This window comes from Rhinoraja longicauda, chromosome 4, assembly GCF_053455715.1.
Source record: "Rhinoraja longicauda isolate Sanriku21f chromosome 4, sRhiLon1.1, whole genome shotgun sequence".
Taxonomy (NCBI): domain Eukaryota; kingdom Metazoa; phylum Chordata; class Chondrichthyes; order Rajiformes; family Arhynchobatidae; genus Rhinoraja; species Rhinoraja longicauda.
Window position 1 is genome coordinate 78896629 of NC_135956.1, and position 23053 is coordinate 78919681.

At 39.8% G+C, this 23053-nt stretch overlaps 1 protein-coding gene across 3 annotated transcripts; it reads right to left on the reverse strand.

Annotated features, from left to right (window-relative positions):
* Window positions 1-1224: 1224 nt before the first annotated feature.
* On the reverse strand, window positions 1225-23037 carry sbspon (somatomedin B and thrombospondin type 1 domain containing). 3 transcript variants are annotated; one of them, XM_078398155.1, is made up of 6 exons: window positions 18197-18851; window positions 11270-11464; window positions 10132-10210; window positions 4609-4785; window positions 3170-3230; window positions 1225-1552 (listed from the first exon to the last, which is right to left on the reverse strand). In XM_078398155.1, exons 1-6 carry the CDS (start codon window positions 18417-18419, stop codon window positions 1517-1519), a joined length of 771 nt encoding a protein of 256 aa, XP_078254281.1. In that variant the 5' UTR covers window positions 18420-18851; the 3' UTR covers window positions 1225-1516. The 3 variants fall into 3 exon arrangements, with proteins under 3 accessions (XP_078254281.1, XP_078254282.1, XP_078254280.1); XM_078398156.1 differs by lacking the exons at window positions 1225-1552; window positions 18197-18851 and adding an exon at window positions 22914-23037 and having other exon boundaries at window positions 1581-3230; XM_078398154.1 differs by lacking the exon at window positions 1225-1552 and having other exon boundaries at window positions 1581-3230.
* Between the last annotated feature and the right edge of the window lie 16 nt (window positions 23038-23053).

Here is a 23053-nt window from a genome sequence, read left to right on the forward strand (position 1 = left end):
GGTTTTAGTGGAGTGTCATATGGATCAATTTTGGCCTTTAGACTTTATAGATACAGCACGGAAACAGACCCTTTGGCCTACCGAGTCCGCGCCAACCCATGATCACCCTGTACACTAACACTATCCTGCACACTAGGGATAATTTGCGATTTTTTTAACAAAGCCAATTAACCTACAAATCTGTAAGTCTTTGGAGTGTAGGAGGAGACTATACTTCCCAGAGATGACTCGCGCAGTCACAGGGAGAACATATAAACTCCATAGAGACATCACCTATAGTCAGGATCGAACCCAGGTCTCTGGCACTGTAAGGCAGCAGCGCTGCTACGCCACTGTGCTGCCCATCAATTATTTGAGGTCAATTTTCCTCTCTTAGGAGGTGGATATAAAAAGTCTTAACTGTTTTCAGCTAAAGTTAGGCGGGAAGGTAAGCTGCATGGAGGACACAAAGAAGCAACAAAAAGTAAAGACGGTTTAAGTGAGCGGGAAAAATATGCCAAAGATTTTTAATGCGTGAAAATGTTACATTACTGACTTTTGTTCAAAGTTATTTGAATTTGATGATTAAAAGATGTTAATGTTTAATAGAGTTGTGTGTTGATTCACAAAATGCAGAAAATTAATGAAATATAGCCAATTTGAGAGAAAAATAGTACATTGTTTTTCATATTCCTAGAGTGTTGGGAGTACATTTGTAAATATATTTTACTGTACTTGTACAATCGGTTTACATGAAAAGGTATAGAGGGAGCAAGAGGGCCGATGCCAGAATGAGAAATTCTTAAGGTACAAATAAACTTCTACTTTCACACAGGCAGGGGAAAGAGAAGAATTATGAGAGGCAGTTGTTTCCTTACAATGAGATTGAAAATGAGACACATGGACAAAAGAATGGTCTCTCTGTGTACTTTATTTTATTGTCATAGATGTGCATCTGTGTAAAGGAGTGTAAGTTGACTATAATAAATGTTAATTTATTTTAAATGAAATCTGACTTTAAAATTCTTCTGGTCATCTATTGAACTGAGATGGATAGAGTGTTAGCTTTATATTGATCATATTAAATATTTTTGTTTGTAATAATTGTGACATTAAATAACTACAGCCATTTCTCCTTATTTCTTAATTGCCAATCTAATCAGACAAATCTGGTAAATAAAGTGAGTCCATCTATCAATATTGGCCACCATGTTTTAATCTTTATTTGCAAAATTTAACTGATTTATTTCCATGATGATAAATGTACATTATAATCAAATTCTGTGCAACACTAAATTGAACAAAGCATGTGATCTCAATGGCAAAGACATTTTCTTGCGTGAGGCATATGAGTTTCTACCTCAATAATAATTAGCAGTGTTTCGATGCATTCTTTCATTATAAACTCCTTCAAAAGTATGTAAATCCCTATGGTATTCTGTAGTTGGTTATTTCTTAATCCCAAATTTTAACAATTTATTATCAAGGATCATGAAGAGTGTTCCGTTTTCTTTCGATTTTCCATTCTCCCCCAATGTTAATAACCGTTTGTTGCAGACATTAACTGCAGGAACTATAAATAAATTGAGAAATATTCTTTCCATTAAATTAATTTAAACTTTGCCTTCCAACACACACACTTAAAACAAATACTAATTGGCACCAGATATTGTGGGCCTAAAGGCCTGTTCCTGTGCTGTAGTTTTCTATATTCTATCTATATCAGTTGATTGTGAAGCTTTCAGTTTCTGATGAAGCCATATCACACACTGGATTTCTGCCGATGACTAACTGCTGCTTCTGTAAAGCTGCAAGTGCCACAACTGGGAACATCATTGGCTGCTAATGTAACCCGATAACCCAGTTGGATTTGATTTATAATGCTGTCATCTAATATGGAACTATTGAAATCACTGATAGTCAAGATAACATATCACTTACCACAGCCAATATTTTGGTTGACTTCTGCCATTACCTGCTGTTTCCCACTGGCCACTGTCAATGTTGAAGACTTTCATTTCCCTTTTACTGGCATTCTTAAATGAAGCTATTAATTAATACTGAGCCAACATCCCAAAACACAAAATTTATTTTGTGCTTCTAAAAAATTGCACAAACGTGCCTGAAGAATTTGGACATTGTTTTGTTGTCTAATTGCTCTATCATCCCGTGGTCAAATAAAGCTAGTCCAGGTGCAATGCAGAATTCATAACAAATTCAGGGAATATGCTTGGAACCTTACTGTGCCTGCTGTTATATCTGCACATCTTACTCTAATGTTAAGGTATGGTAATAAAATTGTTCATCACTGTTAATGTGTGGCATTTGGATGTTTCAGATATTTCAGGATTGGGTCTACCTGAAATTTTATCCCTAATGGTCAGGTTACGATTTAATCCTGAATGGACAAATCCTCTAAATGTGTTCTTATTGATTAGAATCGATTTTAGTCTGGAGGAAATTATGCCGTTAAAATTCTTAAGGGGTTGGAGAGGCTAGATGCGGGAAGATTGTTCCCGATGTTGGGGGAGTCCAGAACCAGGGGTCACAGCTTAAGGATAAGGGGGAAGTCTTTTAGGACCGAGATGAGAAAACATTTCTTCACACAGAGTGGTGAGTCTGTGGAATTCTCTGCCACAGAAGGTAGTTGAGGCCAGTTCATTGGCTATATTTAAGAGGGAGTTAGATGTGGCCCTTTTTGCTAAAGGGATCAGGGGGTATGGAGAGAAGGCAGGTACAGGCTACTGAGCTGAATGATCAGCCATGATCATATTGAATGGCGGTGCAGGCTCGAAGGGCCGAATGGCCTACTCATGCACCTATTTTCTATGTTTCTAAGTACAGCCCTTTTGTGGGTGTTAAAAAGCATTTCAAATTTTGAACAAAAGACTTAACCACAAAAGTGTGTAATAAACATCACAAAAAAAATCACCAACTATGTTTTCAGATGGATGCCACTTTAATTAAAGATTCAAACTAGTCTTCTTAATGACCTTAATTCAAATTCAGAATGATACAATTCTGACAATAATACTCGCAAAATAATATGAATGGTGTTTTTGTCTCTGCCATGTAAAGTTAAGCTTAAATTTAAAAGTTAGTGTGGAATGTTTCTAAAATAATAAATGGATTCTCAAGTGAAAATAAAACTGTGGACACCAGGACATGAACACTGTACTCCCTCGTGCACCTTTTTCCAAGTTCCTCTGCACCGAGAATTACCCACTGCTTGCCACTGTGAAATGCGAGTCCTGTCAGCAAAACAAACACAAAAGGTCGATAACATGAGTATATGTGGAAAACTGTATACGAAAGAGATGCAGACATTAGTGTCTGCATTTGATGCAAGCAAAGTAAGTTGAACAAAGCTTAACTGAAATATGGAAATCACACCATTGAATTGAAAATAAACAGAAAAATCTGAAAACTGCAGGTAAGGCATCATCTGTGGAAGAAAAAGTTACTTAAGTTCTGACGAAGGCTCTCCAAATGAAATGTTAACCCAGTTTCCCTTTCCACAGATGCTGCTTCACCTGCTTTGCAGCATTTTCTGCTTTTTTAAATTTCAGATTTTCAAAATGAGCCAATTTTTATAAAACAAGAAATTCTTTACAAATGCAAACAATGCATAATATATATATTATGCATTGTTTGCATTTGTAAAGAATACCCGAAACATTCTTAGCTGCTGTGAATTGTTTGCAAATGATACCAACAATGAAATTCATACCAGTTATGTGAATGTATTTTCAGGTTCCCTGCAGCAATGATTTGCTTTCTCAAGTGAGTTTAGCTAAACAAGCGTTTTAGCCTTTCTAGGTCACTGTTCAATTATTCTTTGTAAATAAATGATCTCACTGGGTAGATGCAGATAAATGTAAGCTTCTGAAACCATTTGAAACTGCCACCAATTTTCTAGTTCCTAGTTACATAAAAAACATTTAAAAAACATATCTATATTTTGTAAGATTGCCTTGCATTTCAAACAGAGTGGAGTATTATTTCTGATAATATTTGTGATTCATGTGATATTTTATATTGGAATTTAAAATAACTTTCTTTTTTCAGTGCTAGAAAAATATTTGAATAATTTCCCAGGGCCTTTTTTACATTTAAAAAATTCATTTTTGAACAGTTTTTAATGTTTTGTTAATGTCAGATATTCACAAACTTTTTAAAAATTTGATAATATTTGACAGCTGGGAAGCCTGGCAGCTCTGACATTCAAAGCCTCCCTAAAGTCTTGTCTTTTCTGCAGAAAGCTATGATGAGGCTTGACAATCAATTTGTTTCTGCAGATAAGTACAGTGAGGAAGCAGAGTGCGTCAATTGAGCAGACCACACCAAATCATCCATGCTCTGAGTCATAGAGATACATGTCAGGCACAAGGCGTTTACATTTAAGGTGTTTACATTAAATGTATAGCAATTTGGAAACATGTCCTAAAATATCTGCTATTTCTGATTTGTCTCATACAATTATGTACAATAAATAATTACTTCAAAGTTGCTAAGAAACAATTTTGTTCAATAATGGAAATGTATCAGAAAATGGGAAAGAATCGTTACGGTAATTAATTTACTGTACTGTATTTAGTGTTCACATATCATATTTGAGTTCATAATTACCCATTAGCATTTGCCTCATCACCGTGACAACGATGGTTGTGTGAATTCATGGCCGGTGGCTGACAGGTTACACAAACAGTGTATCCCTCTCGGAGATACTGCATCCATCTGGCAAATGGACGATTCTCGACAGTGCAGTGGAAGGACAGCGATTCAATTGTAAACTCTGCACAATATCTGGTTGATTACATAAGAAAAAGTAAATTAGAGACATGCATGTAATCCAGCCCCAAGTATCATGGCTAATCTATCCCCAAACTTTATCCACCTAGCCCAAATCCATCTCTTTATATTTTTGGCTATATTCCATTGATTGAACTGGCATGTACTGCATTGTGTGGAGGAGTATTCTACTGTTCTATGACCATTTGCATGAAGAGGTCTTTCCTAACTTCTTCCCTGAAAGGTGCCTCCCATTTGTTTAGTCTTCCTGTTATAAAAGTGGGCATTCCATTAACCTTCTAAATGTTTTATTTTGCAATCCAATTTTAATGTTTGTAGTGATGGAATCATGAAAGATGTACCTTGTTTTTCATCAATTAAAATACTAAATTTTCTTTAATTGAAAATGGGTGACATTAAATTCACCAACACTGAAATTATTCATCACAGCATTATTCATTATGAATCATCCAGTATTATTCGATATTTTGTGTTATTGGCAAACGTGGATATAATGCTATTATGTTTTTAAAGCATTGATAATGAATAATGGATGTTCCAGCACAGATACATCCTTACGAGACACCTCTATCTATGTATCCATTACGCCTAATTTCTGACTTTTATCTCTGACTTTTATATGCTACAGAAAGAATCCTATCCAAATGCATCACACATTGGCATGGCATGGCAACTTCAAAAAAATTGCAGTGTTCTGGACACAGCCCAGTATATCAACGACCAGCCACCCTCCTCCCATTGAATCCGTATTTCAAGTTGCCTTGGAAAAGCAGCCAGCATTGTCAAAGACCACTCAAACCCCATGGAACAAAAGCTTGAAAGCACACTCCAGCAAATTTACAAACAGCTTCTTTCCCTCTGCTATCAGACTCTTGAAGGGACCTTTCATATGCTAGGAATGATTTCCGATCTTCCAACGCACGCTTGCATGCTTCCAATCCCTTGCACGCTTTACAATCTCTACTTTCTTTGTAACACTATCTTCTGTTCTGTGTTTTCCCTTTTTCACTACCTAGTGTACTCATGGATGGTATGATTTGCCTGGAATGTTTTTCATTGTATATGTAACATGTAACAATATTAATAAAACAACCAATCCTTTTTATGATAATGGAAGCCAGAATTGTAGGTATTATTCTTAATCAGAAGGATCAGAATTGCCTTTATTGTCATCCAAAAAAACAAGTCTTTTGGACGAAAGTCCGTTACCCACAGTCCAACAACAAGAGCAATTAAAATAAGCAATAACACACACAATCACAAACCAACACAAAACAAACAAAAAAAAACATCCATCACAGTGAGTCTCCTCCTGTCACCTCCTCACTGTGATGGAAGGCCAGAATGTCTTTTTTCTTCCCCTGGCGTCTTCTCCCATGGTCAGGCTGTTGAAGTTGCCATGCTGGGCGGTCGTGACTCCCGACATTGAAGCCCCTGCCGGGCGGAAAAAATCTCCCAGCCTATTGCAGGCCGCGTCAGACGGTGAAAGGTCCGCAGCGGGCCAACCCAAGCCCCGCGATTCGGGGCGGGCGAAGACGCTGCTGTTGCCGGAGCTCCCGAGGTCGGTCCCCACCCAGGGACCTGCAAGCTTCCGATATCCACGCAGCCCACGGCCCGCGGCCGAAGCCTCTGAGGGCAAGTCGCAGCCGCACTAGCAGCGCCACCACAGCCTCCGAAGGCAGCCAGCTCCGCAGATGGTAAGTCCGGTCTGCGGGCTCTGCGAACCAGAGCCCCAGGTGGTCCCAGCTGGAGGCCGCCAGCTCCAGGTGTTTGGCCGATGGTAGGCCGCAGCGGGAACGGAGACACGACCCAGAAAAGGTCGGGTCTCCGTTCGGAAGAGACAATTTTACAGTTCCCCCTCCCCCTACACATAGTACACAACCACAAAAAACACTACATCACATCTAGACACTACAATTAAGACAAAAAACAACAAAAAACACAAAAGACAAACGGACTGCAGGTGAGCCGCAGCTGCTGCGCAGCACCGCCACTTCCTTTGTTTAAATGTGGTTTAAACAAGGTTTCAAATAGACTTAGCATTACTTCAAAACATTTCAATCCCATTCATTAAGAAATAAATCCTTGTACTTTGTGCTTTAATTATAGCCTTGCTAAATCAGTGGTACAATTTTCGTGGTTGTTTATTTATACTCAGATCATTTATATAAACTAGGCTTGCACCTTCTACATATGGTCGACGCCGCCATTTTCCCAACTAAGTGCACTATCTTGCATGTTATCTGTTTGAAACATAATTTGCTAGTTATCCATTCGACAAGGTTATAATGTTCCCCTCTAATTTCTAATTAATCCTCATGCCGGGTCTCAGCCCAAAGTGCTGATCATCCCATTATCTCCAAAGATGCTGTTTGATCCGCTGAGTTCCTCCAGCAGTTTATTTTTGATCCAGATTCCAACTTCTTGTGTTTCCTTATTCCTATAATTTATTGGAGTCTCCCTCAAATTAATTATATCAGCAATTTAGTGTCATTTGCAAACTTTAGAAATATATTTTAGATCCAAGAGTGTCTTTAAAAAGGTGGTGATGAGCCAACTTCTTGAACCAGAGGTAATGAGTCTCTGTCAGCTCAGAGAAAATCAATGTCATGGAATACCACAAAGTCAGTTTAGCAGAAAGATATGGAGTTCAGAGAGTGAGACAAAGCACAGAGATGACATGGGCACCGACTGCAATGGAGGAGCTACCAGCTGTCACAGTTCTATATGCCATTATCTCTGAGTTTTCATGACTGAGGGCTTGTACAATGGCTTTCCCCTCAAAAAAATTACCTGCATAGGTTTCTTGTGTAATTCACAGTTCAATAAAACTTTGTGGTCACATGTACGAAGTGTAAACGCATAGTGAAATTATATTCTTATGAACAGTCCAGTAGAGTATTGCCTTGCCATCCCCAATTAGCAATTGTCTACTGAGCGTGTATGCAAGAGGTGCCATGTTTTGGCGCCATTTTCCCAGTCCATTCCATGCTCCAGTTATTATGAGCGGTGCCCGATACAGGCAAACCTCAGGTTGCTGCGGGCCTCAAGCCAATGCCGCCCTTGGTCAACCAGCAACCAGCATCCTCTACTCGCCTTTTCAACTTTATTCCCCAGCGAAGCCACCTGCAGCTGACCTTGAAGGCCCGGTAGACTCGACCCCGGTTCCCTCTCCTCTCCTACCAGCCTCACTACTCTCAGTCGTGTTCGGTGTCATCATTGCCGGCTCCATCAACCTGGTCTCTGGTCTTCAGGGAATGAGCAGCGGTGGCTTGTCTGGCTCCCCTTCCAGGCCATGGTCCACCGGGTGTTGTGTTCCACCGCGGTTTGCCGGGTCTTGCGTTCAGCATTGGTCCAACAGCTTGGCGGCTTCCCCTGTAGGCTGAGGACCCCTCTGGGAGCCTTCAGCCGCACACCCTTCGGTCCACTGAATCCACACCAACCAGCAATTACCCTGTACACTATGGGACAATTTATAATTTACAGAATCCAATTAACCAACAACCCTGTACATCTTTGGAGTGTGGGAGGAAACCGGAACACCCAGAGAAAACCCACGTGATCACAGGGAGAACATACAAACTCCATACAGACAACACCCATAGTTAGGATCAAACCCGTGTATCTGATCCAGTAAGGCAGCAACTCTACCGCTGCGCCACCGTGCTGCACCTAAGTCCGCGCTGACCAGTGATCACCCGCACAACAGTTCTATCCTATACACAAGGGACAATTTGACAGAAGCCAATTAATCTCCAAATCTGCACGTCTTTGGAATGCGAGAGGAAACTGGAGCATCAGGAGAAAACCAACACGTTCACAGGACGAATGTCCAAATGCCATGCAGACACCACGTGTAGTTGGCATTGAGCCCCAGTCTCTGGAGCTGTGAGGCAGCATCTCTACCACTGCGCCACTGTGGCAACTGTGGTCATATGGCACAGAACCAGTTTGCATTGTTTCAAGTGTTTCACCAGTTAGAAAGTACTCTGCTCCATCGTCATTTTGGTCCAAAGTAGAAATCTTCACAATTCCATTCACTGATTTCCATGGCACAGCTCAACACTTCCTTCCAATGACCTTTTCCACGAGTCCATGTAAATAACATCCACAGATATTCCCTTGTCCACTACTGTGGTCATCTTTCTCAAAAATTCAATCAGGTTCCTCAAGCATAGCCCTCTTTTTTCAAATCTAATGAATCGACCAAGTTAAAATCGGCTCCAAAATATCAGCGCCGTAGGTGGTTGCTATTTATATACATTGGGTATACGGCAAAGAATTTCACTGTGCCTAGTCACATGTGACAATAAAGTATTTCATTCCGTTCCATCTTTCACATACTTACCATTAAAAGTGGATTCTTCATGACTACATTCCTGACAGTCATGTCTTCCATAAACAGGATTTATAGTATAAAGGAAAATTGAAATTAATAATCGTACTCTCCGAGGTAGTAAGTCTGCTTAACTGAATTTTTTTCAGAACACTGCTTGACAGATCACCATATATTCAATAAGTCAGAATTAATTACCTTTCCAAAAGATTACGAAACATGTTACTGTGCTGCTTTCCATTTTGTCCATGTGGCTCAGAAACATGGGATGATGAAGCTGCAGGGGCCTCTGCTGGCAAAGTGCCATAAATTGGTTGTTGCCAGGAGGCAGGCCTGACCTGTCAAAAAATGTATCTTCTGGCTCATCTTCCCTACTTCCTCTCACTGTCATGGTCAAAGTTGACAAAATGCCAGAGGAAAATCCTGAGGAGAGTGGCATGTTACCATTTTGCATTTATACTTTCAAAGTCTAATACGTGCCTTTTTAGATAAAAGATTATAACTGTATTATTGTCAGATTCCAGTCACTCCAGTGATACAGGAATTGCTACTCCATGCAGTACCATAAAAGGATCCGGCTTTTTTGTTATCCCTCCCTGACAGATAGTCTGTTTTATTGCATTTATTCTTTGTCTTCTGCACATCTTATGTTGCTCTGTACTCTATGTTACTTATTCTCTATTTTTATTCTGAATAAATTATGTATTCCCCATCTTAGTAAAGATTTAAAGAAAATAATCCAGGTGCTGAAAATCTGCTTTAACCGAAACTGCTAAGTAAAAAGAGAAACTATGTTGAAGTTTCAGGCAGAAACCTGATTAAAAAATACCGTATTGATCATTGTCCAAGTTACAAATTTTGCTTCAAATTTTAGGCACTTTAATGCGGATTTTGACAAGCATTCAAATTAAGAACATGAACACATACTATTTTATATGGAATTGATACCTAATCAAATATGTTGAAATGAACAATTTGATTTTATAGTGACTATTGTTACTCACCCAGGCATCTTTTCATCCCCAAACAAAGTGTGCTTCTTTCTCTCATTATTGTATTTTGCTGTGCTTATAAAAGCAGGTACTAGGAAATTAATAATAAAAGACAGAATTACAAGTTGAATAATCTATCCAGTTGCTTAATTTATTTCTGGGTATAAAGACTAAACCAAATAAGATAATGTCCAATATAGTCTATTAGGTTTCCCAGGTAATCATGGGTATGAAGCAATTTTTTGTCCGTTATTACTAGCTGTTGCATTTTCATTCATTTCCACATTTCAAAAATAATTCTCGACCCTTAGGACATAAAAGGCACAATAAAATGAAAGCAGTTTCTTCATCATGAATAATTTAATATTAATGAATAACATCAGCTATATCTCCAACTAAACATGTTATCATCACAATGCCTCATTTGATGTTCTAGAATTACAATATCGATGAAGAAACCAATTATATTTTGTAATAAATATCAAAATTCTCTGAATATTAATATTCATCTTCTTCTATGCAAACAAATATCTGTTCATCAAACTTTATCCATGGTAACAGTACAGCTACATGCTCATTTATGCAAAGTTATAATAGAAAGAGCCTATGCAGTAATAAACGTTCTCAGGATTAGATGTGACAATCATATTTCAAATAAAATAGATACGTAGCGTCACACTGAGTTAAACCACTGTTCTTTCACTGTGGAAATCTAGAGACAAATCCAACCCTGACTAATGGAACAATACTGTCTTCTCTCTGCCAACTATAAGCATCCCAAGTGAAATGAGATGCATCCAACTTCATGAAATGGACATGATTTGGCATCAATTGCCAGATCACTTTGAGACATGACAATAGTTGGTGTAAAAAATGAAAAGCTCATATTGTTACACTTTAACAGTTTTTTTCTGATTTTAGGATAAAGGTACATACACTGAACATATTTCTACATACAAAACATACATTAACAAAGTTAGGGCTGCCAGATTATAACAGAGGTGAAAGAAAGGACAAAACAATGTTTTATTACCCAACACCTGTTAAGATTCAATTTAACAAATTAAAATAAATGTCAAAATATCAATTTTCAGAACTTCAGTTAGTTACTCGCTAGGACTGTAAATATGAAAGACTTGTAAATCAGTACCATAATACTGTCCACAGTGGACACCCTGGTAATCCATGTAATCCAGGCAGCCTGCTCGTTCCTCCAGGGTAGGACAAGGATCTCCATTATTCTGAGGTTCTTGCTCAATGTGACGCCGTCGAATCCGGACAGTTGGTGCACATTGCTCTGCACAGCCACTCCAGTGACTCCATTCACTCACTACACATGGACTGGCTGGAATCAAGGGAACAGCATAAAGTTCAACCTTTTACCCAACATTGTTCTTACTCTCCTACAGTAGGGATTTTTAGAAGAAGTAAAATTCCAGGTCAAAGATCCTTAATCAAAATCTCCTTCATCGGAATCCTTCATCAGAACCTCTTCAACCTGAAATGTTAATGGAGGCGGCCTGATTTCCTGAATGTTTCCAGCACTTTCTGTTTTTAAGTCAGACTTCCAGCATCCACAGTTTTTGTTGGTTTTAAGTTACAGTCTGACTAGTTGGTATCTTATACTTTACCACGCAAATATTTTTTCATTGATCCAAAATATCAAATTATAAGAGTAAATTCCTGCATGGAAATTAGATTGCACTTAAATTAGGAACAGTCATGATGCCATGCAAGACCACAGAAAAAGGAATCCATTTATTAATATCAAACTGCAGGTGGCTGCCATTGTCCAAAGGTTTACGGCCTAGTCCCAAAATTAAATAAGATTGCCTGGTCATAAATCAGGTGTCATGTGGGATATAGGAGGGAATTAGAAAGGGATCAACCACTAGCTAGCAGTATACATAAAAATGTAATAATGTGAATATGCTACAGTTTTTGGAATAAATACAGCAAACTTGCCACATTTTGGCAAAGACAATATTTTTTGCACCATAAGGAGAAATGGTTCATAGATTTTCCATCATGATTACTGGAAAATAAAACAGTCATCCGGATACTGCACTTGATGCTACTTATGAAATTCATCAAATTAACAAGTACCATAATAATATTAATTCTAGAGAAAATAAAGGATAAATAATACACGTTGGTGATTTAGAACTTCATAGTCAATTCTACAACTTTCAAAGACCCAGAAGCCCAAGTTCACAGTATATTCTATTGAATTGTGATGTTCCTTCATACAACTTGAACAAAATCTGCTGTATTCTGACAGTTATTTTATAGATTAATTTCAACTGCCAATGTTAATGGCAGCTATTAATATTTCCCTAATTACAGATTGTTGCATTCATGTAATATTACACATGGGTATTTTTATTCTGCATTGGTTCTATAATGTAAGGATTATTTACAGATTGTGGTCACAGACTCAGTTAATTCTGCCTCATTTCTATCAGCAATCGATGATACATTGTGGCAGATTATAATCATAATTATCTCATCTTATCCTATCCAATTCACAATCTTCTCTGTGTTTTCAATGTCAGTAAAGAGTTGACAGTAAAGAGTACCCGGTCTGGTTCAGCAATCCAATTTTAGGTAAAAAATTCTTGTGTTACAAGGGAATTAAATGTATATGTTAATGGACTTTAATTATTATTTTTAGTTATGTTCTTAGATTCAAGAAATAACAATAAAAAATAAATTTAGGTGACAATTGCTACCTGAGAGATAAATGACTGAAAAGGAATGGATAACTAGTTTAGTTTAGAGAATACAGCATGGAAACAGGCCCATCAGTGCACCGAGACCAAGTCAACCATTGATCATTCTGGTCACATTAGTTCTATGTTGTCCCACTTTCTCATCCACATTAAGGGCAATTTTTACAGAGGCCAATTAACCTACGAACTCATGTCTTTCAGATGTGGGCGAAAACTGGAGCATCTGGAGCAAACCCACACTTTCACAGGGAGAACGTGCAAACTCCAGACAGATAGCAGCCAAGGTCAGGATCGAACCTAGGTCTCTGGAACTGAGAGCCAGCAGCTCTAACAACTGTAACATTGCGCTGCCCTAAGGTGAGGCTGATCAGTTAAAAATGGCCAGTTTTTGTCATTTGCTATTTTAAGGATTTTTTTATATTTAATGTTATTTTGCAATTCATTTATTGGGTGAAGCCATCACTAACAAGGCCAATATTTATTGCTTGTTCCTAAATGATTCTGAAAAGATGATCAGTCAACCTTTTAAAACACTGCAATCCGTGTAGTGAAGGTATCAGGGGTGATGGGGAGAAAGCAGATGAATGGGGTTGAGAGGGAAAAATAGATCAGCCATGATTGAATGGCAGAGCAGACATGATGGGCTGAATGGCCTAATTATGCTCCTAGAACTTATGAATTTATGAAGGTGCTCATGCATTGTAGTCAGAGAGTTTCAGGATTATTATATCCAAAAGGAACAGTAACTTATTTGGATAGTTTGCAACTTGGAGATGACCTTCTCATACATCTGCTGCCTTTGTCTTTCTGAGGGTTTGAGGTTGCAGTTCAGAAGGTGCTATGTAAGAAGCCACAGTGAAGAATTGTGTTGTATTTAGGTAGATGTTATAACAGTCCAGTCATGGTACATGTAGTAGAGGGATGGGGAGAGATGGCAGTGAAGTAGACCAATTTGACACAACTGATGATGGCCTTCTTGGGTCTTGTTGTAGCAGCACAAATCCTAACACGTGGAGAGTATTCCATCATACTAGTTTTTACAACAATTTACAAATAATTAATTAATTAACTAAATTAAAATTAACCAACGGTCATGATTAAACACATCTCTGAACTATTCCATGGATTGTTAATCCTGTAATTTAAAAAAAAATGCTAACATTCCCTTAAACCTACAGTTAAGCCTTAAGATGAATTCATGAGAAATAAAAAATAGATAAACATACTGTTCCATTATTTTTAGGATCATCATGTCACAATGAGTTCAGACAAAACACAGATCGCAACTTCATAATAAATTGGTGTATGGCATATATTAAAAACCTACATAAATCACACTGAGAATTAACTATGGTTACAAGTTTCAGACAAGAAAATACATTTTATTATGTCAGATGTGCATTTTTAATTTTATTTTTGGCATTTGGTATTGCTGATAAGCCCAGCATTTGTTCCCAATCACAGAGCGGAGGTGAAGCCCTTCTTGAATCGCAGCAATCTTTCTGGTGAAGATACTCCCATTACACTTTTGGGCAGAGAGGATCAGGATTGAAACCTAGTGATGATGAAGGAGCAACATCAGAAAGGTGTGTGACCTGGAGAGATACATGCAGGTGGTCTTGTCCTAGGTCCTACTGCCCTTGTCCTATTTGGGTAGATGTTATTTTATTTGGGAGGTGTTGTCAGATGATGCACACATGGTTGGCAGAGAGCAAGAATGTTTATGGTAGTACATGGGGTGCTAATTTAATTGAATGAACAAGAGAGTTATTGAAAGTGTACTGATTCAACTAGTATGGGGAGAATTTTCCATCATACTCCTGATTTGTACCTTGTAGATGTGGAAAAGCCTTGGGGTGACAGCGGGTGAGTCACTTGTTGCAGGATACCTAACCTCTAAACTGCTCTAAGGTATTTATTCACAAAATGCTGGAGTAACTCAGCAGGTCAGGCAGCATCTCAGGAGAGAAGGAATGGGTGACGTTTTGGGTCAAGACCCTTCTTCAGACTGAACTAAACTGCTAATAGTTATAGTATTTATGCAGTTTGTCCAGATTCTTGTCAATGGTGGTCAGGTTTCTTGTAAAGTTTCCTCTTACCTCTAGATAGTGATATCATCGGAATCTACTGAAGCGTCAAAAAAGATTGAAGAATTTTTATCATATATTAGAATCAAACAACCTTATGCTAATTGTGATGTTCATTTCTTATTCAATATGCCTTTAGTTTGCAGTGGAATTCAAACAAATATTGCAAACCAAAGGCAATTAAAGAAATAAGATCAAATGTGCCAATTTGGTTTAAAATCCTTGGTACATCCTCTGACCATGTCTGAGAAAAATGGATCAATTGCACTCAGTTTTTAAGGTACACCAGCAATAGTAGGTACATTTATGACTTTTTTCTTATTCCATTACAGTACAACAAGGTTGGTATGTATTTTGCTGAGTTATTTCCTGTGCTTTCAAATCAACTAATTTACAAGTGGGAAACTAAGCTTACTTTTAATCAAATTATTATTTTTGGCAATAAACCCATCATCTGTTGTATTGATATAATTGCTATGTTTCAATATTCTTAAATATATTTAATGTAAAATAATAAAAATGTTAATAATAAAGTGTCTGATGCACCGACTCCCAGAATTTTTTACATTTATGATTATAGAGAATAAATACAGAAATTTGAACTGTAATTAAAACAAAAATAAGTGCATCTTGGGCCATAATTTCTTTAAAGCAACCAATGAGAAAACATGGTGTCACCTTAAACCCTACCTGGGACTTATCATCCTTCCTTTGAGAAGAAGTCTATAAATCGGCGGTTTCATACACATGGCCAGAGTTCTTTTTCATGATGGTTAAAATTTAAATACTGAGAATGTACATGTTTTTAGATCATATCATCAGCACAGCTCAGTACTCTTTCACCCCTCCCCCCCCCCCCCCCCCCCCCCAAAAAAAACAGGATTAAATTTAAATCAATATTACAGGTGATTCCTCCTTCCAGATAGCACACAACAAAAACTTTTCACTGTACCTCGGTACACGTGACAATAAACTAAACTAAACTATGCTATTGCTCTTCAGAATTGAATTAGGTTTTGGGTCTGAATTCATCTAAACAAAACTTGTGGGTTGAGGAATCTGTTTTTCAGTAATACTGAAATTCCATTACAATTACAAATGTTGCCCGAGTGCAAGATATGCATTCTTGAAGAGAGGAATCAGCAGAAGGTGAAGCAGATTTATGGCAGAAATCAAGATAAAGACTGCATTGCAAAGGAACAGCTGTCCAGGGCGTTGCAAAATTCAATAAATGCAACTTTGGATTTTACATGTAAATTCAAAATCACTACGGCATGCATTAAGTGTAAGAAAATAACTGCAGATGTTGGTACAAATCGAAGGTATTTATTTCTCAAAATGCTGGAGTAACTCAGCAGGTCAGGCAGCATCTTAGGAGAGAAGGAATGGGTGACGTTTCGGGTTGAGACCCTTCTTCAGACTGATGTCAGGGGGGCGGGAAAAATGAAGGATATAAGTGGAGACAGGAAGATAGAGGAAGAACTGGGAAGGGGGAGGGGAAGAGAGGGACAGAGGAACTATCTAAAGTTGGAAAAGTCCATGTTCATACCACTGGGCTGCAAGCTGCTCAAGCGAAATATGAGGTGCTGTTCCTCCAATTTCCGGTGGGCCTCACTATGGCACTGGAGGAGGCCCATGACAGAAAGGTCAAACTGGGAGTGGGAGGGGGAGGTGAAGTGCTCAGCCACCGGGAGATCAGGTTGGTTAAGGCGGACTGAGCGAAGGTGTTGAGCGAAACGATCGCTGAGCCTGCGTTTGGTTTCGCCGATGTAACGAAGTTGACATCTAGAGCAGCGGATACAATAGGTGAGGTTGGAGGAAGTGCAGGTGAACCTCTGTCTCACCTGGAAAGACTGTTTGGGTCCTTGGATGGAGTTGAGAGGGGAGGTAAAGGGACAGGTGTTGCATCTCCTGCGGTTGCAGGGGAAAGTGCCCGGGGATGGGGTGGTTTGGGTAGGAAGGGACGAGTGGACCAGGGAGTTACGGAGGGAACGGTCTCTGCAGAATGCAGAAAGGGGAGGGGATGGGAAGATGTGGCCAGTAGTGGGGTCCCATTGTAGGTGATGGAAATGTTGGAGGATGATTTGTTGGATACGCTGGCTGATGGGGTGGAAGGTGAGAACGAGGGAGATTCTGTCCTTGTTACGAATGGGGGGGGAGGGGGAGCAAGAGCAGAGCTGCGGGATGTAGAAGAGGCCCTAGTGAGAGCTTCATCTATAATGGAAGAGGGGAAGCCCCGTTTCCTGAAGTATGAGGACATCTCTGATGCCCTAGTGTGAATTAATGTGTGAATTAACGGCATGCATTAATGTGAATAATAATTTATCTCAATTTTCACATTATGCAAGGAACTATAATCATTCTTAAACCATGAAATGACAAACCACTGTATTTAACCAGTGTTCTTTAACTTTTAAACAACTTCTTAGTAAAGGAATGGCACCATTGTGGAGCCCGTTTCTATTTATTTTTTAATAGATTTTAATTGTAAATAGAATTTGTACTACAAATTAAAATACATATATAATGCAACTTCAGGCATTTTAGTTTTACATTATGAGATTCAATCATCCAAGTAAAAGTTTTTATAAGCCTTTGAAAAAATCAAGATAGTAAGAACATTCCAAATAACTTCATGGGTTTTCAATTATTTCCATTTATGGGCACGAATTTGTTGTCTGAATATTGATAATATGAGATTGGAGAATGGCTGTGAGTACAAATGGGTGACTGGAGATAGCCTCACAAACTGGCGACTAATGTAACAGACTAGCGCCAAAATTCTATGCTCTCCGAGAAATGTCTACTTTTGCACGAAATTCATAATAAAGTGTAAGGGAAGACCACACGGTATCTCAACATTACACTGAAGCTGAACATGCTTTTCCTCTTATCCTACTTTGCTAACTCGATTCAGAAAATTAAACTGGTAACTCACTCAAGTGAAATTACTGTTTAACCGTTTCAAATTGTAAAAAAACTGACATTTGCGAACCTGTGAGATAAATTACATGCTAACATGTTACAAACTTCAGAAGCAGCAAAATATCTTGATCTCGATGCATTAAGTTCAAGAAATGACAACAGCGATACATTTCTCTTTGCTCCGTTCCAATGTTTTCCTCCGTCCTCATAAACCAACGAATCAACATCGCTGCCCAACCTAAATCTCAACCAGGAAACATTAACCGCTTTCAGATAAAGGATCACAAGACGATTGTGGAGCGCCCAGACCAGCCTTGCTGAGTTCCCTTTTACCTGGACAGGAGCGAATGTAATCGTAACAGCAATCACCAGTACTTTTACATGCCTCGTCGCAGTAGCACGTCCCATAAACTCGGTCCATTCTCCAACCTGTGCTGCTGCATCCGTGGTTCCTGCCATCACAACATTTGAGAGGTTCGGAGCACCCTGCTTCAGCAATATCCAAAGACCACACCAGTTCGAGCACGAAAAGCAAAATAAACTGTTTACTCCACATCGTGATCCAGAACCGCGACTGCAGTAAGTGGGATATAGACTTATTCACAGGGGGAAACTGCACAGCAGGTCAGTTTTTGTGATACAGTACTGACGTGAGTTTTAGTCAAAAGGAAAATAATCCGTTGACGCTTTATTTTTATGAAGTCGATTTCGGAGAAATATTACCAAAGTTGTTCCTATTCTTTGAAAAGTTGTCTCCAGAGAAATCACGCAAGAGATTAAATCCAAATATGAGAAAGACTGCAGCTCTCCCCCACGAAAAAATATACCGAGAATGGTAATCCTGCGTCGGAGGTTGAAATTGGAAAATTATTGTTTGGTGATTTGTTGTGACTTGTTTTCAACGATGCCAGCAAAAACGATCACTCACAATGTTCTGTCGACTGGCCCAGAGCGGCCAACCCCAGTGTGTTTCGAGTGCCATTCTAAATAGTCGAAAGGAATGTAACATTTGGCTCTCATCCACATAAAAAGAGCCAACTGTGTACGGGGGCTGGCTCCGCTATCTTTAACTCATTTCTCCTTATCAGTGGGATCTTTAAAGACAGCAGGATAATATATTCCCACTTACCTTTTTCGATTGCGATTACCTCAAAATAACGTAATTATTTATGGTGGAAATGACTATTATCTACATCTATATAAATGAACATTAATACAAAATGTACTTTATACATAAGTACAATTTTGTAGTCAACAAAGGCTTCATCAATGAACTTTGCATCCAACCAAATCAATTGAATTCAAGAGTGAAAAATTACTATAAGATTCATACAACAAGGAAACGGGCCCTACAGACTACTTTGTCCATAGAACAAACAGACCGTTCGGCCAACAATGTATCTGCCGAACATGCCAAGTTAAACTAATCTCCTCTGCCTGCACATGATCCATATCCCTCCATTCCCTGGTATCCATGTGCCTATCCAGAAACCTCGTAATTATTTCTATCATATCTCTGTAAACCACCATCCTGAGCAGTGCATTTCAGGCAGGCAGCCACCACTCTCTGTGAAAAAAGCTTGCTCTGCACATCTCCTTTAAACTTTGCCCCAATCATCTTAACTTTATGCCTTCCTTTGCCATCATGCTGGGAAAGAGGGTCTGACTGTCCATTCTATCAATTTTATATACTTGATAGTATAATTTTATAAACTTCTATCAGGTCTCCCTTGAGAACACAATCCAAGTTTGCCCAACCTCTCTCCTTCCCCCCCCCCACCCCCACCCCCAAGGCCTCCATACTCCTGACATGACTTCCTGACTCATGCCCTGATCTATGAAGGCAAGCATTCCGTACACCGTTTTTACCACTCTCCACTCTCCCTTGAAGACAGAAGCAGGTGAATTTATTATGGGGAACAAGGAAATGGCAGATGAGATGAACAGGTACTTTGGATCTGTCTTCACTAAAGAAGACATAAACAATCTCCCAGATTTACTAGTGGACAGAGGTCCGAAGATGACGGAAGAACTGAAGGAATTTCACATTAGGCAGGAAATGGTGTTGGGTAGACTGATGGGACTGAAGGCTGATAAATCACCAGGGCCTGATGGTCTGCATCCCAGGGTACTTAAGCAAGTGGCTCTAGAAATCGTGGACGCATTGGTGAACATTTTCGAATGTTTTATAGATTCAGGATCACCCGTGGACTGGAGAGTAGCTAATGTTATCCCACTTTTTAAGAAAGGAGGGAGAGAGAAAATGGGAAATTATAGACCAGTTAGCCTGACATCAGTGGTGGGGACGATGCTGGAGTCAATTATAAAAGAAGAAATTGAGGAACATTTGGATAGCAGTAACAGGATTGTTCTAAGTCAGCATGGATTTACAAAGGGGAAATCATGCTTGATTAATCTTTTGGAATTTTTTGAGCATATAACTAGGAAAATGAACAAGGGAGATCCAGTGGATGTAGTGTACTTGGACTTTCAGAAAGCCTTTGATAAGGTCCCACATAGGAGATTAGTGGGCAAGATTAGAGCACATGGTATTGGGAGTGGGGTACTGACATGGATAGAAAATTGGTTGTCAGACAGGAAACAAAGAGTAGGGATTAACGGGTCCCTTTCAAAATGGCTGGCAGTGACTAGTGGGGTACCGCAAGGCTCGATGCTGGGACCGCAGCTATTTACAATGTACATTAATGACTTAGATGAAGGGATTAAAATAAGTTTTCTGACGACTCTGCCATCGTCGGCCTCATCACGGGCGACGAGGACAGGGCATACAGAGAACTGATCAAGGAGTTTGTGGACTGGTGCCAGCGGAACTGCCTCCAGATCAACGCGGGGAAAACCAGGGAGATTGTGGTAGATTTCCGCAGGTCCCCCCGACACCGGTGAACATCCAGGGAATGGACATCGAGAGGGTGGATTGTTATAAGTACCTGGGTGTCTACCTCAACAATAAACTGGACTGGACTGAAAACACCGATCTGCTATACAGAAAGGGCCAGAGCAGACTTTATCTGCTAAGGATACTCAGGTCCTTTGGAGTGCAGGGGGCACTCCTAAGGATCTTCTACAACACGGTGGTTGCATCGGCCATTTTCCATGGAGTGGTCCGCTGGAGCAGCAGCATCTCAGTGGCGGAAGGGAAGAGACTCGACAAGCTGGTCAGGAAGGCCAGCTCTGTCCTGGGTTGCCCCCTCGACTCAGTGCAGGTGGTGGGAGAGAGGAGTATGATGGCAAAGCTAACATCACTGCTGGACAACGACTCCCACCCCATGCAGGACACTGTCACTGCACTGAGTAGATCCTTCAGTGACAGACTCCTTCACCCCAAGTGCGTGAAGGAGAGATATAGGAGGTCCATCCTTCCTGCTGCTGTGAGACTGCACAACCAGCACTGCTCCCAGCAGACGAGTCAACAATAACAGCTAAGAACACACAGAAAACTGATGACAATTTATGTATCTTTATTTATAATGAATGATCTCTTGCTCTCCTGCTATCCACTTTGCTGCTGTAACACTGTAACTTTCCCCGGTGTGGGACGAATAAAGGAATATATTATTATTAATATTAGCAAATTTGCAGATGACAGAAAGCTGGGTGGTAGTGTGAACTGAGAGGAGGATGCCAAGAGGATGTAGGGTGACTTGGACAGGTTGTGTGAGTGAGCAGATACATGGCAGATGCAGTTTAATGTGGATAAATGTGAGGTTATCCACTTTGGTGGTAAGAAAAGGAAGGCAGTGAATGGTGTCAAGTTAGGAAAAGAGGAAGTGCAAAGAGATTTAGGTGTCCATGTTCATCAGACACTGAAAGTAAGCATGCAGGTACAGCAGGCAGTGAAGAAAGCTAATGGCATGTTGACCTTCATGACAAGGGGAGTTGAGTATAGGAGCAATGAGGTCCTTCTGCAGTTGTACACTGCCCTAGTGAGACCACACTGGAGTACTGTGTGCAGTTTTGGACTCCAAATTTGAGGAAGGACATCCTTGCTCTTGAGGGAGTGCAGCGTAGGTTCACTAGGTTAATTCCCGGAATGGCAGGGACTGTCGTATGTTGAAAGAATGGACCGACTAGGCTTGTATACGCTGGAATTTAGAAGGATGAGAGGGGGTCTTATTGAAACATATAAGATTATTAAGGGATTGGACACGCTAGAGGCAGGAAACATGGTCCCAATGTTGGGGGAGTCCAGAACCAGGGGCCACAGTTTAAGAATAAGGGGTAGGCCATTTAGAACGGAGATGAGGAAAAACTATTTCACTCAGAGAGATGTAAATCTGTGGAATTCTCTGCCTCAGAAGGCAGTGGAGGCCAATTCTCTGGATGCTTTCAAGAGATAGTTAGATAGAGCTCTTAATGATAGTGGAGTCAGGGGGTATGGGGAGAGGGCAGGAACGGGGTTCTGATTGTGAATGATCAGCAATGATCACATTGAATGGCGGTGCTAGCTCGAAGGGCCGAATGGCCTACTCCTGCACCTATTGTCTATTGCCACTTACAGGAAGGAGCTATGGACTTGTCCATGTCAAATATACTAATATATTGGCATATTGGGACATTCCCATTTGCCTTCATTTGACCCATTACCCTCTAAATCATCCTGTCCATATATCTGCCTAAATGTCTTTTTAAAATTGTAATTGTATTACTTCTGTAGCTTCCATTGGGAGTTCATTACGGATAGGGACTATTCCGTGAATGAAAAAAATGCCCAAGAGTCCCAACTTAAACCTCTGCCCTCTTACCTTAAGCCTATGCCTTCAGGTTTTAGAATCCTCTACCCTGGGAAAACAAACAGCGAGGATTTACTTTAATCATGCCAGTCATGATCATGTCATGTGTGTAAGGTAATCTCTCAGCCTTCTACACCCCAAAGAAAATGGCCCAGCCTATCCAAACTGTCCCTCCATTTCAAATCTGCAGACCCCGGTCTGGTCCTGGTGAAATTCTTCTGTACCCGTACCAATTTAATGACATCCTTCCGATAGCTGGGCACCCAGAACTACACGCGGTACTCCAAGTATATTCTCACCAACGACTTGTAGAGGTGCATCTGAAGGCCCAACTAAATATCTTTCTGAATGAAGACAAGCGTTCTTCACTACATTGTCCACCTGACTCATCATTTTTAGGGAACCATGCACCTGTACTCCGATCTCTCTGTTGGAAAAA